The sequence below is a fragment of the Notamacropus eugenii genome, chromosome 1, assembly GCF_028372415.1.
Source record: "Notamacropus eugenii isolate mMacEug1 chromosome 1, mMacEug1.pri_v2, whole genome shotgun sequence".
In the NCBI taxonomy this organism is placed as follows: domain Eukaryota; kingdom Metazoa; phylum Chordata; class Mammalia; order Diprotodontia; family Macropodidae; genus Notamacropus; species Notamacropus eugenii.
Window position 1 is genome coordinate 259,571,285 of NC_092872.1, and position 14,490 is coordinate 259,585,774.

A 14,490-nucleotide genomic window follows, 5' to 3' on the forward strand; every position below is an offset into this window, starting at 1 on the left:
AGATATGGAAAGTCCCCCAATTTACTTTTGTTCCTGCAGATCACTCTCTCTTGCCCAACATGAGGAAGGGACCATCTTATGATCGCTAAGCAGAGATGATCTTACCCTACCCATCCTGTGACCACCCCTGTTAATTTCTGACCTTCCTAAAGGGTCAAAAGCAAGGTCTACCAACCGATGAGATTCTGAATTTTACTTTGCCTCTTCTGGGTGTCTAGGTATCAAAACCTATAAAGGTGAGGCCCTGGGACCCAAGAGGCATCTCAGATCACGAGGAAGATCTAAAGTCCCATTCATTTAAGGGAACAGGTCCCTTTAATAGATGGTCAATGGTTCAGAGCTCTATCTCAATAGTTTTTCTTGCAGATTGGATAATTTTGGACCCTACAATAGACATAAGAAGGGAAGTAGAGGAATGGGGGAAACTTTGTATCAAATTTCTCCGTTAAAGGTGTAGTATCCAAGATATATAGACAAGCAATATGTGTGTGTATGTGTTGATGAGATCCCCAAAGAAGAAAGAAGAGAATGGGGAAAAGCTTCACACTTATGGAATGAAACTAAGAAAGAACAGTCAAACAGATGGAAGAACCAGGAAAGAGCATTGTCACAGATGCCAAGGGAAAAAGCCATGTGGCAAGGAGGGGGAGGGGGAGTCAACAGTGATAAATACTGGGGAAAGATCAAGTAGGCTGAGGACTAAGAAAAAGTCACTGGATTTTGCAATTGAAAGGTCATGAATGACCTTTAAAAGAACAGCTTCATTAGAGTAGTGAGATCAGAAAGATTGCTCGGGGTTGATTGGTAAATGGATGGTAAGAAAGTGCAGACAGGAGTGTACAGAAAACTTTTTTTCTAAGACTTCATCCATTACAGGGAAGAGAGGTATAGTACATAGCTTGAAGAGATGGCAAGGCCAAGTGAAGGGTTTTGTTTTTTAGCATAGGAGGAGATTAGTTTTGTAGTACTTTATAGGCAATGGGAAAGGATTCATTAGACTGGAAGTGACTGAAGATGAAAGAGAAAATAATTAATGGAAAACACTGGCAGAGATCAGAGAAAGGGTTGGTCTTGACAAGAAGGACCTTCTCAACCATTCCCACTAGGACAAAGAATGAGAGAAGCAGTAAAAACAGGAGGGTGTTGAAAGATGGAATGTGGGAGAAAATTCAACTCAATTTGAAGAGCATATATTAGGGCTGAATTGTCTCAGTCTTCTCAGTAGCAGGTCAGGGTATCCCCTGAGGTGTGTGGTGGGGAGGAGTATTACTAGAGACAGAGTGAGGGGCTTGATATGGAAGAAAGTTTGGGGAAATAGTTATAGGGTTTCAATAAGAAATGAATAAAAAGATTGCTGAGCTATGATGTGTGCCCAAGTTACTTTTGCTGAGTCACGTTTAGTCATGTCCAACTCTCCATGACACCATTTGGGGTTTTCTTGGCAGAAATACTGGAAGGGTCTGCCATTTCCTTCTCCAGCTCATTTTACAGATGAGAACACTGAGGCAAACAGGGTGATGTGACTTGCCTAGGCTCACCCAGCTAGTAAGTGTCTGAGGTTGAATTTGAACTCAGGTCTTCCTGACTCCAGGTCTAGTGCCTAGCTGCTCCAATTGTAATTACATAAAATAAATTTATAGTGTACCTAGTCATCATCTAGGCCAGGTTTGCAATGGCAGCAGAAGAGGCAGATACGTGAATAACTCAAATTGCAGAGGAGAGAGCCAAAGGGCTCTAAGAAGACTTGAGGAAGGAGAAATCACTTTCAGCTGGAGAGTGGGGAAGGACTGTGAGGGAGGAAGTGATCAGGAATGATGAGAAAAACCTAGTTACATCCCAACAAGCCAGTCTACTCCCTAGGCATTGGCAAAGCCAGTTATTCTTATGGTAAGCTCAACCCTGTCACTTGTAACCTAGCCTACCTTGGGCTCCATCCATCCATGTGACTATAAGGCCTAGAGCCAGTCTTTGCCAGGGCTCAGAAAAGACCATCTGTCCTTTTCAGTATCAAAACTTGCATATTTTCCCCTCCTACCAAGTTCTACTCTCAGGAGGTTTTCAATAGCCTTCAACTCTCACCCCTTTTGAAGACCTGATAAGATTATAACATCTGTCCCCAGTCTGGATGCAGGCTGCCAGCTCTAACTAGCTAGACCAAAGTCTCAGGGTCAAAGAGTCATTTCCAGGTCACCCCCTCCTTCCCTCCACCACCACAGTACTCCTTTATGGGAATCTTCTTTGGGGATTATAGAATTTAGAGCTGGAAAGGACCTTTGAGATCATATAGTCTAACCAAAATGAGACCCAGAAAAATGTCTCACCAAGGTCCCACAAAATGTACAACAGCAGAGCCAGAATTGATTCCCAGGTCCTCTGAGTAAATTGAGTGATATTCTCCCATACTTTACCATAGGGTACAATGTCACTATATTTGGAATCAGAGTTACCTGGGTTTGAATCCTATCTTTGTTACTCTGTCACTTTGGGCAAGTCACTTAATTTCTCTGTGACTCAGATTCCATTCTGTAAAATAGAATCTGGTCTCCCAGGTCCAAATCTATGTTCCTTTGGTCTTATGGCTTATCCTAAGGGTTCCAGAGAATGAATTAATAGAGGCCAATGTGGGGGAAAGAGGAAGAGAATTACAATTCTGCTTGGTTTCCCTGTGTGATCTTGTGCAAGTTAGTTAGTCTCTGTAACTCAGTCTCCTCATATGCAAAATGAGTCTCAGAATCTCTGGTCCTTTGAGCCCATGATCCCTAAATTTAATGTAGAGTGAATTTTTCCCCCCAACCATCTGGACCTCCCCAGGTTCAGCCTGATTATCCCTTCCATGACTGAATAAATTGTACTCAGCGCTCCACAGAGAAGTGAACAGTCCCCTAGCCTCAGCTGCCATCTCCACTTCCCCACCCCATCTCCTACCACACAACAAAACAACCAGAAGGCAGAATTTGGATTTCATGGAACTGTCCCTGCCTCAGCAGACTACTTTTCAGGAGCTAGAACACCAGGCAGAGCCAACCTGCAAAGGCAGGTTATGGTCACCACAAAAGCATTCCCTAGAGGATGGAGACCTCTCCCCAACAAAGAAACTTTCTTTGCTCTCTAAACTGATACTCAGAAATAAGGCTGATGACCAGGATTTCTTGGTCTTTTCCAGACATTTCACCCTCTAGAGTTGGAGGACCTTCAAGAGCCATCCAATCTAGTCCTCTTTTTCTACTGGAGAGGAGTAGAAAGACATGCCAAAATGCTGGGTCTGGACTGTCAAGCGGGTCCCTCTGTTTCTCAGGCCAGGGCTCTTTTCATTGCCCCATGCTGCCTCTTGGAAGTTCTTCTAGCCAAAGCACAAGGCACTGGCTGCTGGGGGCTGCCAAACTGGGACTTCAAGGAAAGGACAAAGGCGCTGATACAGGAGTTCTGCACTTTCCTTCCCCTGACCTTCCCTCCCCTTGATTCTGCCCCAGGCAGATCTTTTCTGGAGAGCCTGCCCCCAAGCATTCTTGGAGACTGGACCTCAGGGGACCCACCAAGATCTAAGATGAAGTGAGAACAGAATCTCTCTGGAGCTGGAAATGTCTACCAGCAGCCCCAGGGGAGTCAAGTAAGGTTCCCCAGACCCAGGCTACAGATGGACAAGGGGGAAAGGGTCGAGGCTTGGTGTTTTGGCGCAAGTGGCACAGAGGGTTTCAGGCCCAATCTGCTCCTAGCCAGCTTTGGGCTCAGCTCTGCTGCTGGCTGAGGCTCTGAAGTCCAGGCCTGGCTTTTCCTCTCCAGGGTTGCTCTGCCCTCCTTTGAGTACTTGGAAAATCGTTTGGAGAAACTGGAGTCTCAGAGGCATTCTCCATACTCTCCTTGCCTGGTTTGGGGGCACTTAAGTCCTGCGTTGTTCAATTCTTCCCATAAAGGCTTATTAAGCTCCTGCTATGGACCAAAACCTATGCTGGTCACTGGGGGAGACAAGGGTAGAGACTGGACAGACCTTTTCCTCTGCTCTGGTGTGGGACAGGAGGGTGGGGGAGAATATAAGCATCTCACAAAGCAGCCAACGAAAGAGCATAATGGCTAGGAGAAACCAGAGTCCGTTCAAAAACTAGATAAAGGAAAGAATGCTCACAGCTGGGGTCAGGGGTGATGGGGAAGAGTTCCCAGAGGAGCTAGACTACAATGGGCTTCATCAGACTTGGGAGATGAGACGGGAGTGCCTGGAGGCACCTGGTCCATTCAGGCAGGTAGGAGAACATAGTGGGTTTGGGAACAATCCTCGGTGGGCCAGTCTGGCTGACCCCCTGAGCTAATGAATCAAAGAGCAATGTGAAATGAAGCTGGAGGGTGGGAGTGCGGAAAATGTTTGAAGCCAAGCAAAGGGAATTTTCATTTTTTTCTTAAGGAAAATAGGTTTTTGATTTGGGAAATGAGGACAGGTCTGTGCCTCGGAAAGTTGACAGCCTTGTGAAGAATGGATAGGAGAGGGGAGAGGCTGGAAAAAGAAACTGTTAGGTTGTTGGAATAGTTCAGGCAGAGAAGAGAAGAGCTGAGTATCTGAACCAGGGCGATTGTGAGAGGAGAGCAGGAGATGGGTGGGAAAGACTGAGAGTTGGGGAGGGGAGTGAGAAAGGGGGTGGAGAAGAGGAGGGTAGATCTTAGAAATGTTTGAATTGGCTGGGTCTGCTGAAGAACTGGGCATATGGGCACCTTGCGCTCTGCATCTGTGTCCTCTGCTACATTCTCTGTTGCGTGTGTTTGTGCCCGGTTCCGGACTCTGGGAACAAGTGTGCGTTTATTAGACCTACAATGAGATCACAAAGCAAAGCTGCCAAGATTGGGCTGGGGAAGAGTGGGGGTGGGGGGATTTGGGGGGAGGAAGCGTTGTGCTCTGAAGAGGCTGGGCACCAAAGCTCGAATCCCAGGTATTTATTATTCTCCAGGAAGGTGAGGGAAGCAGCTGCTGCTTCTCGTGGAGAGTATCTTGCGTGCCTCCGTGTGTGTGTGTGTGTGTGTGTGTGTGTGTGTGTGTGTGTGTGTGTCCCTCTGAAGAGTGCACACCGATCTGTTCAACATATGTCACCATAAATCACAGGACGTATCTCTGCCTCCCCCTCCCCCCAGCTCTAGAGGAAGAAGAGCGAGCACAATCTGTGAGGGGTGCTGAGAAGAGGCGCGCTTGCAACAGGTGTCTCCGTGCGCCCTGCACCTTTTCAAGCATTCACCGGCTCCTTAGTCCTCCAGCCATGGAGACGTTTTTTCCCAGGGCCTGAGCCAGGCTGTCAGGAGTAAAGACGGAGGGGGAGGAAGTTCGAGAGGGGAAAAGAAAGCTGGGAATAAAAGGGCCTAAATCGCCCCCCCCCCCAACAGACACTGTCCTCGCTTTGTGTGGAGGCTCCTTCCCCAGACGCTCTCCTGTGCGCCTCGGGGGTGGCATATGGTGCCCTCTCACCTACCCAAGGGAAAAACACAGAGAAGATTGGAGCGCACAAGGCTCCTTGGGTGGAGGCGACCTCTTGAAAACTAGCAGGGAAAGGGAGATTATGTGTGGCACTATCCTTATTCCTTCCAACAACCCCCCCTTTACCCCCCCTGTAACTGGCACGCCAGCAGTTGGGTAAGCAGCGACAGGGCCAGCCAGCTCCAGGCTGAGGAACCTCCCCAGCGCCTGGCAGATGAAATATGGGGCTCCTGAGCCCCTGGTGACCATATGTTTTCAATAAAATAAGACAAATAGGGCTGAGATAGGACTTGAAGTCAACCTGTTATAAATGAGCCGTCAATTGGGGCAAAGTAAACGGCCGCTGGGCCCCCAGTGGGGAGGGCGACTCGATGCCAGGCCTGTGTGTAAGTTCCTAGGACAGGTGTGGCGAGAAGCTCCAGGCCACGTCTCCCCTGGGGAGGGTTATCACAGCAAAGGTAATAGTGTGCTAAGTATGAGTAAACAGTCATTGTGAGAAGCACGGAGAGTTTATCAGAGACGGACAAGTCTGGGGCGGGGGTGTGGGGGTGACTTAACAATAAAGTTGCTCGCTTGGGAGCAGGTGACGGCTGGTTGCATGGGCTGCCGTGCGCGATGTTTTCCAAAGCCCTCCACTTTACAATCTCTTCCAATTATTTATTAAACGAAATCTATTTATTATTATTTTAGCAAACACTGGGGGCAGGTGGGGCTTTCTTCTCGTCTTCTCCTTTTGTTTGAAGGGCTGTTTGAAGTGGCCAGGCTCGGCTGGGGAAGCTCGCTAGCCAGATTTTGGTCCGGCGGCCCTCTTTTAGTGCGGAGGCCAAGACGAGAGAAAAGGAGAATCCAGCTCCTTTGCCAGCTCCCTCGCTATTCAGCTAGCCCTGGCCCCCTGCCCCTCCCCCTTGAAGCGGCTCTCAAAGCGCCCCATCAGCTGAAAAGATCCCCCCAGTACACAAGAAGGCCGCAGGCCCCTTCTGCCGCTTCCTTTCCCATACAATCCGTCCCTGGTCTCCAGGTGCCTCGGCTTCGCCCGGGGTCCCCTTTGCGCCTCTGGAGCCCCCAGGTGCGCAAAGAGGCCCGGGTGTCAGAGGGCTGATGGTCCCGAGAGCCCTCCTCATTCGTCAGGCCAGCTGCAGGCTTGAGGGCCCAGCTCGCCCAGCCAAGGCAGGAACTGTTTCAGCACCAACGCTTGCGCGCTGGACTTCTCCGGCACCGTCTGCGTCTCCACCCCGGCTCTTGGGCTTTCTGGATTTGGAGAGAGCGCAGCTGCGCCCCCTGAAGGGGGGCGAGAGGGGATTGGCCCCGATCCCTGAGCCCAAGGGGCTTCCAGACCTCCAGCACCGCCCTCTGTATCTTGAGGGAAAGCTCTGCAATATCTCGCGCCCTGGAGGCTTCCCCTTATCATTGCGCGTCCAACCGTGGCTCCTTTTTTGCGCACTGAGGAACAAGTCTCAGTCAGAGGCCTGAAGGGTTAGCAGGTCCCTGGTAGCTTTTGGGAAGATTGGGAATGATTCCAGGGATGAATCCCAAGATCCTCTCCCAACAATGGAGATTCCTCTAAATCTCTGGGAACTATATCCCCTGGAAGAGATATGCATTTCAAACAACCGGGAGAGAGCTCACCGCTCTCTCCTTTCCTCCACTCCATCGTCACTGCCGTTGCTCCAGGAAGCAAACAGCAGTCAAGATGGATTCATCTCTCACTGGCCTTTAAAGTCCTAAAGGGAGAAAGTATAACTCTGGCTGTCAAGGGCCTGAGGGTTGACGCTGCCTCTGCTATCCCCTGGGACTCATGGGGCTCTGCTCACTCGCTCTTTCTCTTCTCTTCTCTTCTCTTCTCTTCTCTTCTCTTCTCTTCTCTTCTCTTCTCTTCTCTTCTCTTCTCTGCTCTGCTCTGCTCTTCTCTCTCTCTCGGGTCAGCATTTTACATTTGAGATTCTCAAACTCAGAATCACAAACTGCTAGGACTGAAAAAAGATTTTAAAGATCATTGCTTCCTCCAAATAGGGATGAGGTTCTAAGTAATTCAGTGGCTTGCCTAAGAGCATGTAACTAGTTATGACAAAGCTAAGCCCAACTCTTTGGATGTCAAATCCACAGCTATTTCTACAACTCCATCCAGCCCTGGTGACTCAGATAGAGGCCATGTCAAACCCACTACTCTGGCTCAGCTTCCAGGGGCCAAGAGGAAGGGAGTGGGAAGAAAAGAGAATCTTCTCTTAACTGGCATTCTTGGAAACTCAGGGGGCCTGATCTACTGTCACAGGAGAGGAGAGGTGACCCTGGAGTCATCACCCTCTGAACCCTTTGTCAGAACACTGTGAGGTACACAGTGTCCCAAGGAAAGATTCTCCCAGGGAATCCATGAATGGGGGGGGGGGGGAGCAGCAGCTTTAAGGGTGGTGGTGCCACTAAAGTGAACCCATCAGGAGAAGATGGTGATTTAAAGGATGATGTATTTGAACTTAAAGTCCAAAATCTCTGAGCTTGTATCTAAGTGCCATAATTTATGAGCTGCATGACCTGGGGCAAGTCATTTAATATTTCAGCCTCAATTTCTCAATCTGTAAAATCTGAGGGTGGGGACTTGAATTCAATATCCTTGGATGTACCTTCTGACTTACACATCTATGAGTTGGGGAAGGGCACAGACTTGCCATCCTATGATATTCCAGGAAGCAAGACTTCCAGTTGTCTGAGGCAGAGTCAGGACAACTTAGAGGAGGGAAAAGGTGAAGAGGGAAGATGGGAGGGAAGACCCTCCTGACAATCCCAGTTATAAGCCCTTGGAACAGATAAGAGAAGAGACTTGTGGAATTTCCTGCCCCAGAGATACCTAAGCATAGGATAAATGTCTATCTGCACTCCTGGTGGCAAGAAGATAGGCTAGATGACATCTGGAGGTTCCTTCCAGGACAGAAATGAATAGAAGGGATATGGGGAAAAGAGGTTTTCTGCTTTGGGGTGGGAGGGAGGAGAGGTTGCATTCAATAAATCATCAAAGAACTCAGACATTCACAGGATAGTATGTTAGGGCCTGACAGAGGTCTTACAGATCATTTGGTCCAACTCTGACTTTACAGATATGGAAATCTAAAGCCAGGAGAGGGGAAATGATGTGCTCAAGGTGACATAGACCTGGGACTTGAACTCCTGTCTTCTGACTCAGAAGTCACTGATCTTATTAGTCTTCCACACCACTTCTCAACTCTGAGGCTCCTTTCTTTTCCCTCCTCACACCCACTTCTCAGCTTTCTCTCATTTTAAAGTGGAGGAAAGTGAGGCTGAGAGAGATTAAGTGACTTATAGGACCCTCACTTCAGTCATCCCAGGGAACACAAAGGGGCCTCCCTGAAGGGCATTAGCCCGAGCTATTGTGAGACAGTCCTCCAAGCACCTTGCATCCTGTACACCGTAGGCCAGACCCCTTGAAAACACTTGTAGTCCAGATCTCAGGGTGGCCAGAGAATGGAGACAATAGCGCTCTGTAACTTCCCTCCTTTCTCTGGCTCTCTGTCTCTGACCATCTCTGTCTCACACTCTCCAGCTCCCCAGGGAATTAAATGGTACCCAGAAGAGTCTTTGAGTAAAGATAGTGACAGGGTAGGGTAGAGAGAAGAGAAAGAAATCGTGAGGAGGCCGAGGAGTGGGGCAGGTGGGGAGGGAGCCAGAGGAAGTTCTGGTTCGCCGAGTGAGTGAGGGTCTATCTTTGATGAACCCAAAGTTACCGGAACGCAGCGGGTGGAGAGCAGTGAACTCCAGGCAGACTGAATGATTCCCCCCCACCCCTCACCCCGCCCCCAGATCCTTTGTCCCTATCCAGCTGTGCCCTGCGGGGGAGGGGGGAAAGGGAGGGAGGGTTCGCGTGGCGGGGCCCCGAGGGCCCGCCGAGCTGATTGGTCCGTTGGGCAGCCAGCAGTGGGGCAGGCACGCTCCCGGCCCGGGCCGATAAGATAAAGCGTTCCGAGGGGGGCACACGTCTGGTGGCTCCGGAAATCCCCTGCTGGCCCTGGGGCGGCAAGCAAATATAAAGAAGGGCCCTCCGGTAGTGTGCTGGACTCTCAGCCTGCGGCGTTTCTGGTCCTGCCTCGGCTCTACCCCTTTTTCCTCCTTCTCCTCCGTGGTCACCGACCCAGAGCAGAGAGGCCCCAGGAGGCCTGAGCCAGCACCTCTCCTGGGGCGAGCGGGAGGACTGGAAGGCAAGCTCTCGGCTCTGCCCCGGCTGTGCTCTGCCGCTTCCCCTCGGAGCTAGGTAAAACTTTCTCTGGGGGCACCCTGGGGTCCTTGGGTGAGGGGCGGCCGGGTGTCCTCTTACACCAAAGCAGGTTCCCGGGCTTCTGGACCTTTCCCCACTCCCAGGGGACTGAGCCCCGGGACTCCCAGCTAGCACGGGGGCAGGGGTGGGCGTCCCGCTGAGACTGCTCTTCCTGCCCACTACAGGATGTCCCCCAAACCCGCTTGCGTGGTGACCAGCGAGCCGTCCTTCCCGAGAGCTTCAGACACAGCCACCGACGCCGGGCTGTGCGCCTCCTGTGCTTTGTCTCCGCCGGGCAGTCCCAGGGTAGCGCCACCGCGGAGCTGCGCCGAAAGCGAGTCCCGGGGAGCCCCCAAGAAGGGCAGGGCTCGGCGCGGGGGGCGCAGCCGTCCCAAGAGTGACGCGGCGCTAAGCAGACAGCGACGCAGCCGACGAATGAAAGCCAACGACCGCGAGCGCAACCGAATGCACAACCTCAACTCGGCGCTGGACGCGCTGCGCGGCGTTCTGCCCACGTTCCCGGACGACGCCAAGCTCACCAAGATTGAAACTCTGCGCTTTGCGCACAACTACATCTGGGCGCTGACCGAGACGCTTCGCATGGGGGAGCACGGTCTCCGGGGGCTAGGGCTGGGCCTGGGTCTGGGCCTGGCCCCACCGCTCCCCTCTGGGGAGCTTAGCAGCCCCGGCAGTGCCTCCTCTTCCCCTGGGGAGTGGGGCTCTCTATACTCTCCAGCCTCACAGGCGGGCAGCCTGAGCCCCACTGCCTCGCTGGAGGAGCCTACACCCTTGCACCCAGCAGGCTCCCCGGTCTGCCTGGGTCCCGAAGGTCTATCCTTCCCCGATTTTGTGTAAAGGGGCCCTAGAGAGCCTGAGAGCCGAGTGGGCTCTTAGGGCTTACGCCCACGCGTGGGCGCATGCCCTCGGGCACTCGATCTTCAGCCTTTGGGCAGCTTTCCCATTTCATATTCTTCTTCCAGGTTTGGTGGACTTAAGCATATTCCTTCTCGAGCACGCCAAGAGTCAGCATGCTGGAATGTGTCTGCAGTTTAGCCAACAGGTCCTACCGAACTCCTGCAAAGAAGATCGGATTAATAGTGCCTGAATCAAATTCACCTTCTCATGGCCACATGCTTGTCTGCCTGACCTGCTCTTTGCTGCCTCCGGTCTCTCCATCCGTCCTGGTCTGTACCTTTTTCTATCCCTCCCCATTTCCTTATCCTTCTTGGTGTCTCTATATGTTTCGTCTCTGTTGTCCATTTCTCTCGATGTCTCTCTTCCGGCGTTTGTCTTGTTCTGGACGTCTTTGTCTTTAGCTGTGTCGTTTTGCATGTGTTTCTGTTTCTCTCTTACTATATCTATTTCTGCCTTTGTCTCTGTTCTCTCTCTCTCTCTCTCTCTCTCTCTCTCTCTCTCTCTCTCTCTCTCTCTCTCTCTCTCTCTCTCTCTCTCTCCCTCTCTCTCTCTCTCTCTCTCTCCCTCTCTCTCTCTCTCTCTCACTCACACACACACACACACACACACACACACACACACACACACACACACACTCTCACACACGGGTTAAACCCTGTTTTCATATACCTTAAGCGCTTCCCTCCTCCTCTTGGGGCTGCTTTCTTTCCCATGGGAGTGCCCCGCCCCAGTTTCCTCCCCCTCCCCTTCCTCGGGTCCCGACCCCCCAGCTCCTCTCTTACTCAGTCCCGGGAGAAGACGCTCGACTTTCTCCTCTAGCACTTTCCGGAGCTACCGCCGGCGATGGGAACAGTGGTGAGGTCCGAATTCTGTAGAGCTCTAGGACCAAAAGGCGGTGCCTGCGGCCATCGTTCTGACTTATCCCTCGAAGCCCGCCCCGCTTCGCTGGGCGGAGGTCAGGACCCCGGCACCGGACCTGCGGTGCACAATATTTCTTCTTGAAATCAGGTCGTGATTTTTATGATGTCTTTTGGAATGATATTTTTTGGTACTCGGACACAGTAAATTATATTAATTTCCGTTTTGTATTTATTAATATTTCATAGCGAAAATATATATTTTGTAAATAAGATTATTTTGACCTCGGTGAAAGCCTTTTGGTGCCAATAAAATATTTGAAAAAGACTGAGCAGGAGCCAATCAACTGTGCAACCGTCAGGGATCATGGTGGGCAGGGTGCAGGGGTTTGAGTTAGAGCGGAGAGGAATTTTAGAAATTATCTGGAGGCGAGGGTTCTTAACTTTTGAGTGTCATGGCCCCCTTGGACAACCTGAAAAAGCCCACGTACCCCTTCACTGGATCATGTTTTTAAATACTTAATGGAAATGCTAAATTTCAATTAGAGATTGGAGAAAGTCAAGATGATTTTTTTTTTCCGTCCAAGTTTACGTACTCCCACCTTTTCCCCGGGTTAAGAACGTCTAAACTAGTACGGCCCCTCGTCCCCGTTTGACACATGAACAAAAGATCGGAAAAGGAAAGGGAATAAGTTGCGCAAGGTCACACAGTAAGCAAAGTTGAGAATCAAACCCAAGTTCTTTGGCCTTCAGATGATTCTACCCTTGCCCAAAGTTAGAGAGGAACAGAAATATGCTTAAGCAGCAAATCTCTGTGGTTATTCCCTGTGGTCAATTAGAAGAGGCTTTATAGAAAGGCACATTTAAAGTTGGGGAGGACCTTTTTACAGTGGAGTAAAAGGAAGCCCAGAGAGTTTATAGTCACACAGTTAGTAAACGGGAAAACTAGGATATGATTCCCTTTCTTCTGACTCCCAAGTCCCTCAGTTCTGAGATCAGATTACTCCCCCACCCCACCACACACAAAAAAATCGAGGTTACTTGAGTTCTGAGTAACTGAAGGGTGAAGGGAGAAAGAGAGGACGCTGGACAAGTGGGCTACACTTTTGAGTTAGTGACCTACAGGCCTGTGTCCTAGAAGTTTCCCCAGCCCATTTTATGGAGGGAGCCCAGAGCCTGGAGGGCACTTCTTATGCAAGCCCTAAAATGTTGCAAGCTGTACAATCCCTTGGGTTGAAGAGAGAATGTGGGGCATGCTTGGGAACCCTATCTGTTTGGCTGGAGGAGCTTCGATTTCATGCAGTGGTCAGTGCGTCATCCACCCAGGTCCACTTGCCAATCCCTCCCCATAGCTGGGAACTGCTGTGTACTAGGTCTTGGAGTTTACATCAGTGCTTGTTAATATCAAAGATGGAGCTGGCTTGGGGCAGGGGAATATAATTTATAAGAAATGACCTTGGTAAGAATTCCCTCAATAAAACCCAAGGCTTCAAACACACACGTGCACGTGCACGCACACACGCACGCACATCTAGCCCCGAGTTTCTTTCTGGCCTGAAACCTACAGAATCACAAAATGTCAGAGCTTGAAGGACCATCTAAGACAATCTCTTCATTTTGTAGATAAGAACATTTAGCCCCAAAGAGAAGTGACTTACCTGCGGTCACGTAACTAGAGAAACAGGTATCATGGTGGGAAGAGCTCCAGTCAGAGGAGGTGGGTTTAAATATTGGATCCCTTGATTATCTCTCATATTGGGCAAATCTTCTCCTCACTCTAGACCTCAGACTTTTCATCTGTAAAAGGAAGGACTAAATGAATTTATGGTCCCTTCCAATTTCAAGTCCCACGGTCATCTCTTGGGACTAATAACAGAAGAGAGTTTGACTAGACAATGTTCATTCTAATATTCTCAGGTCCATGGTTGCCAAAGCAGGAGCTCTTTTTACAACACACACACAATCTTTCTCCTCCTGCTTAGATCTAAGTGGAGGAGGTTGAGCTTCTGCCTCAGTTTCCCTGACTGGAAAGCCAAAGAGACAGGTGGGACTATTCGATTTGAACTGTTAAATTTTCCTCAAAGGGGACAAAAGATTTAGAGTTAAAAGAGACTTTTGAGGTCATGTATGTGTCAGCACTTAGCACAGTGTCTGGCATAGAGTTGGCACTTAAATGTTTATTAACCGACCAATTCAACCCCTTCATTTTACAGTTGAGGAAACTAAGGCACAGAGTTTCCTTTTTAAAATAACTTGCTAAAAGTGACTCAGTAAGTACTAGAGATGGGATTTAAATTAGGGCCTACTAAATCCAAGTCAGCATTTTTTTCCAGCATTCTAGCTTGCCTCAGACTTGGAAAGATGGCATCCCTCTCATTCCAACCTACCTTCAAACTCCAAGGTCAGCTGATAGGGGAGAGGGAGAAAGGAAGACAGAGGAATGAGAGGACTGATACAATGAAGGGTTTCACAGTGTTCTGTGGTCTAATTTGGAATGTTTCCATTTGGAGGAGGTGAGAGTAATTAAGGAAACATATTCTCTGTTTTTCCCTGTGTCCTCTTGTCTCCCCTCTCCAGTCTCCTTTCTCTGCCCTCCTCCTCCTCCTCCCAAGTCACCTACTAACCAAAAAGAAGATAGATTGCCTTAATCAAGAGCTGGATTTGGGGGGGAAAGGGGATGGCAAACATGGAAATAAAGAGAGGTGTTGTTTAATTCCTAGGGATTTAATCAGGAAGCAGGAGATTAATGACTTCTTGGTGGCGGCTGGCTGTGCTCAGGTGTAGTGTCAGGGCCAACTTTCCTTCCACCTGCAGCCCCATGTCTGAAGGCAGGTGTGTGGCCTAGTTTCACTTGGGGAGGGAGTGGAGGCAAGATGAGCTCCTATACACTGGCAGAAACTGAAAAGAGGAGGCTTTCTCTGGTGGAATTTTGTAATGTAAAGCCCCAGTTCACCACAACCCCTTCCACTGATCTTCTGGAACCTTTCAGAAATTGTCTTGCCTGGAGGAGA

General features: G+C 49.9%; 1 protein-coding gene across 2 annotated transcripts; it reads left to right on the forward strand.

Annotated features, from left to right (window-relative positions):
- The first annotated feature begins 9,433 nt into the window (after nucleotides 1–9,433).
- Nucleotides 9,434–11,712, forward strand: NEUROG3 (neurogenin 3). 2 transcript variants are annotated; one of them, XR_011971591.1, is made up of 3 exons: nucleotides 9,434–9,704; nucleotides 9,893–10,891; nucleotides 11,442–11,712. XR_011971591.1 is itself a non-coding variant. In XM_072628749.1 (2 exons), the coding sequence occupies exon 2, from the start codon at nucleotides 9,894–9,896 to the stop codon at nucleotides 10,560–10,562; it is 669 nt and encodes a 222-aa protein (XP_072484850.1). In that variant the 5' UTR covers nucleotides 9,434–9,704; nucleotide 9,893; the 3' UTR covers nucleotides 10,563–11,339. The 2 variants fall into 2 exon arrangements, 1 of the variants encoding a protein (XP_072484850.1); XM_072628749.1 differs by lacking the exon at nucleotides 11,442–11,712 and having other exon boundaries at nucleotides 9,893–11,339.
- The last annotated feature ends 2,778 nt before the right edge of the window (nucleotides 11,713–14,490 follow it).

Excerpts from the sequence above, each read along its gene's own strand:
- NEUROG3 (XM_072628749.1), top strand. The coding sequence starts at position 9,894 with ATGTCCCCCAAACCCGCTTGCGTGGTGACCAGCGAGCCGTCCTTCCCG.